A 4,608-nucleotide genomic window follows, 5' to 3' on the forward strand; every position below is an offset into this window, starting at 1 on the left:
ATATTTAAAGTAATCTATTCAAACAAAAATAAAAAAAAAAGTTAAAAATTTTGAGTTGGGTCGATTATTATTGATTGATAATTTTAAATATTTATTACAAAATATTTAAAGTAATCTATTCAAACAAAAATAAAAAAAAAAGTTAAAAATTTTGAGTTGGGTCGATTATTATTGATTGATAATTTTAAATATTGATTACAAAATATTTAAAGTAATCTATTCAAACAAAAATAAAAAAAAAAGTTAAAAATTTTGAGTTGGGTCGATTATTATTGATTGATAATTTTAAATATTTATTACAAAATATTTAAAGTAATCTATTCAAACAAAAATAAAAAAAAAAGTTAAAAATTTTGAGTTGGGTCGATTATTATTGATTGATAATTTTAAATATTTATTACAAAATATTTAAAGTAATCTATTCAAACAAAAATAAAAAAAAAAGTTAAAAATTTTGAGTTGGGTCGATTATTATTGATTGATAATTTTAAATATTTATTACAAAATATTTAAAGTAATCTATTCAAACAAAAATAAAAAAAAAAGTTAAAAATTTTGAGTTGGGTCGATTATTATTGATTGATAATTTTAAATATTTATTACAAAATATTTAAAGTAATCTATTCAAAAAAAAAAAAAAATAAAAAAGGATACATTTATTTTTTAAAGTACCTTTCAAAAAAAACGACGAACTCCTCAAAACAAGAGTCTTTGAGTCAGATTTGAACTTGCAACAAAATTATTGTTATAATTCCAACTGCTTAACCAACTCATCTAAACATCATATTCTAAAGTAATGTAATTACAGCTGAGTAGTATGCAAAGCAAGCAATGCTGATCTTATCAGCATTGCTCACAATCTATAAATAGAATAAGCATAAGCACAAACCAAAAAAAATGAAATACTGTTGAATATGTTCACTTTGTGAACCGTTGACGGAGTCAACATGAGTCACAAACTGCAAGATAAGCATAATATTTGATAAGCTTTTATACATCAACACATGCTTCGACTCTGTCGAAACCGTTTGACAAAGTCAAACATGGTTACAAGTGCAGTATGTATTTAGCGTTAGAAGAGGGTGGACGCAAAAAAAAAACAAAACAAAAAGATTTTATAACTATGGCTGGTAAGTTTTTTTTTTTGTAATTTTTTAAGTTTTTATTAATTTATTTATTTGTTTCAGAAGAAAGTATGGATTTCGATGAAAGCAAGGATGGATTTGATGAAGAAGGGGAAAAATTTTTTAAAGATCTTGAAACCTTCACCAGTTTTTGTATAGAAAAACGTATTTCTTCTTTTAATCAACTAAAAGAAAAATATATATTTGAAGGCAATGGCCTAAAATTAAAAAATGAAAAATATAAAAATTTTTTGGATAATATGTTTATGGATAAAAAAGATAAAAAAAATTATAAGAAAGATAAAAGAGAATTTGATTTCATCGATTTAAAAGAATTATTGGAATCAAAACGTGTAAACCAATCTAAACCAGTTGGTTTAGATTTTAAAATTGATAATGAATTTATACAAAATTTACAAAAAGATAGTATTGATGATAATATTACAAAATTATATAAAATTAATAAATTATTATTACAAAATAAGAAAAATACTTTTTATATAAATTGTACAATAGGATTAATTTTAGAAGAATATGCAAGAAAATTGCAATTAGAAAAAGGTTATAAAAAAATTGGTGTAAAATGTAAATATACAACTATGAAAGATATATATAAAAAATTTAAGATAAGCGAAAGCTATGCTTGTAAATTACGTTATATAGGCTTTTTGGTAACACAATACCAAAAATTGCAAAATTTAGATATAACCATTGATGGATTATATAAATATAGAAAAATATTAGATATAGTTTTTGATGAAAAAAATGAAAAATATAAAGATTTCCAAAATAACTGGATATAATAAAAAATAAAAATCTTATTCAAACAAAAATTCAAACATTTTTTTATATTGTAAAGAAAAATTCAAACATTTTTTTATATCTACCATCATTTGTTTCTTGTTCTTTATCTATTACTAAAAATCCAAACTGTTCTTTCCAACATTGAATACACATATTTTTTAAAATATCATAATCAATATCATTACAATGATCATTAAATATGTGTTTCAGATTAGTCTTATCTTGTTTAAATAAAATTATATAGTTTGCATTATCTCTTATCAATTGTTTAGGTATTTTTGAATATGTTTGACATAAATAAAAACAAGAAATGTTATTGTGTCTACCATAAGCAAAATAATTGGAAATATTATCTTGTTGTTCTGTAGAGATATCATCAAATATTATTACAGAATATTGTTTAATATTTTCAGATGTTGGTAGAGATTGAATTGATAAACATTTTATATCTTTAGATTCCAAATCATTTTTAACACACAATTTATTGAATTGAATTATCATATCTTCCAAAAATTTATATTTTTCTTGATAGCAAGTTTTTGAACAAATTATTATATCAGAATAATAAATCTTTGATAATATATTTAATAATACATTTGTTTTTCCGCAATTACTTGGTCCACAAATAATTGCTCTAATAATATTCGGAAATATTTCATTTAATCTTTTTATTGGTTTATGAGTATCAAAATTTTGAATAGTTAATTTAATTTTATTATCTAATTTAGTAACTTTTAAATGACCATCCATAATTTAGAATTTTAGATAAATTTTTTTAATCTATTAATATAATTAATTACATATTTATTTCAATTAATTTTTAGTTAATTTTAATTTTATAAAAATTTAAAAAAACAAGTCAAACATGCATCACTTGATTTGTTAGTGGATTATATGAATAACTATCATCACTAATAATTAAACAGTGAACGACTGTATTTGATGGAAAATCTTCTGTCCATTTAAATTCAATTTTAATATCAATAGCAGCCTCTTTAATTACCTCATTCTGTTTAGATGTATCAATGCATATTATTGGATATTCTTTTAAAAATGTATCATAATTAACTATTGGTAAATTATTTATACTAGAACCATAATATGAATTTTTAAAATCTAGAAACATATTATATAATGTATCAAATTTATTTTGATTAATAGATAGTTGCATATCATAGTTTGGATATCTATTTGTATTTAATTTAACTACAACATTTTCTAAATTACAATGGTCAAATTTACTATTGTCTTCATAATTATTCTGATTTCTTGATGTTTGAAATGCAATAAGAAAATATCTAGGTTTAGCACTAGATGATGTTATATTCCAGGTATAAGTCTTTACAGCTGGAATTGCAGTAGTACAATAGTATCTCCAATTTCTAAAATACATTTGAAAGTTTGTATTATTTGAAATTTTTTTATTAATTTCATGATCAACTTCAACTGAAAATTTAACATGAGGCATTCTCCATATAATTTGATTAATATCAATAGAAAAAGTATGATCACTTAAACTATTATCAATAATTAAACAATTTGTATCATCATTTGATCTTATTAATTCTAATTTTTGATTAATTCTAAAAATGAAATTTTTGTAATCATCAAAAAACCCAATTAATATACATAATGGAATGCTAACAGAAAAATAACCTTTCTTATTACAAACACTACCTTTATTTACAATTTGCCAACCAGCATTATTTAATGATAAATCATTAGAAAATGATGCTAAGCCTTTAATTGTTGTTGTTATTCCAGGATTTTCAATTTTATCAATTTCAACTGAATTAATAAAATATGTAATTTTACTAAACAGATTTATTATACCATTATTCACAAAATTTATTTTATCAGGATTAAGTTTATCTAATATTTTACCATCTTTATCTTTAGCAATAATTTGACCTCTAATATTAAGTAAACTTTTTGATGGTAACGTTTTAATGTCTTGATTATTAATATTTATTTCTATTGGTCTTCCATATTCATTTAATAGTGTAGAATTAGATGGCAAATGTTCATAAAAGTCATAAGATTCGATACCTTTTTCTTCTTTCATTTATTTAACTAAAAAATATTATTAAAAATTTACTAATATGTTTTGACTAGGTCGAAACCAATGTTTAAAATAATTGTAGTCTTGCATTTAATTGTCTTATCAAATTATAAAAAAACATTATTAATAGAATAATAATTAGTACCATTGAAATGTATTCATTTTGCATTATTTTATCTATTCCATTTGAAATAATAAAATCTATTTTTGATAATTGATTATTTTTATCAAAATTGTTTTTACAATTATTCATTTAATGCAATAGAAAAAATCCTAAATATTTTTAATATTTTTTTTTTGTTAATCTTTTTACATTCATTTTCAATTACCTTTTTTTGTATATCTAAATATATTGCATAAAATATAAGAATTGCAATTACAATAAAAATTACAATAGAAATTAATTTTAATAAAGACGGATCCATTATGACACATCTACATCCTCCATTATATTTATTATTAGCATCAATTATGTATAACTGTGATATACAATCATTTTGATATGGAATAATATTAACACAAGTATTCATTTATTAACAATATTTTTTTTTTTATTTCATTTTACTTACACTTTTCAATAAATCATTGAGTTTTTGTGTTGTAATTTTTTTATTTACT

The 4,608-nt window shown here is 20.7% G+C and overlaps 1 protein-coding gene across 1 annotated transcript; it reads left to right on the forward strand.

The window, feature by feature from the left end:
• Positions 1-641: 641 nt before the first annotated feature.
• Positions 642-2,049, forward strand: LOC128860395 (uncharacterized). Its single transcript, XM_054097907.1, has 2 exons — positions 642-1,130; positions 1,188-2,049. Exons 1-2 carry the CDS (start codon positions 1,061-1,063, stop codon positions 1,925-1,927), a joined length of 810 nt encoding a protein of 269 aa, XP_053953882.1. The 5' UTR covers positions 642-1,060; the 3' UTR covers positions 1,928-2,049.
• Positions 2,050-4,608: the final 2,559 nt, after the last annotated feature.

The sequence above is a fragment of the Anastrepha ludens genome, chromosome 2, assembly GCF_028408465.1.
Source record: "Anastrepha ludens isolate Willacy chromosome 2, idAnaLude1.1, whole genome shotgun sequence".
NCBI lineage: Eukaryota > Metazoa > Arthropoda > Insecta > Diptera > Tephritidae > Anastrepha > Anastrepha ludens.

Bases quoted from the DNA above. Each gene is read 5' to 3' on its own strand.
- LOC128860395 (XM_054097907.1), top strand. From the start codon at position 1,061: ATGTATTTAGCGTTAGAAGAGGGTGGACGCAAAAAAAAAACAAAACAA. The intron at 1,131-1,187 runs GTAAGTTTTTTT...TATTTGTTTCAG, and splicing joins AGATTTTATAACTATGGCTG to AAGAAAGTATGGATTTCGAT.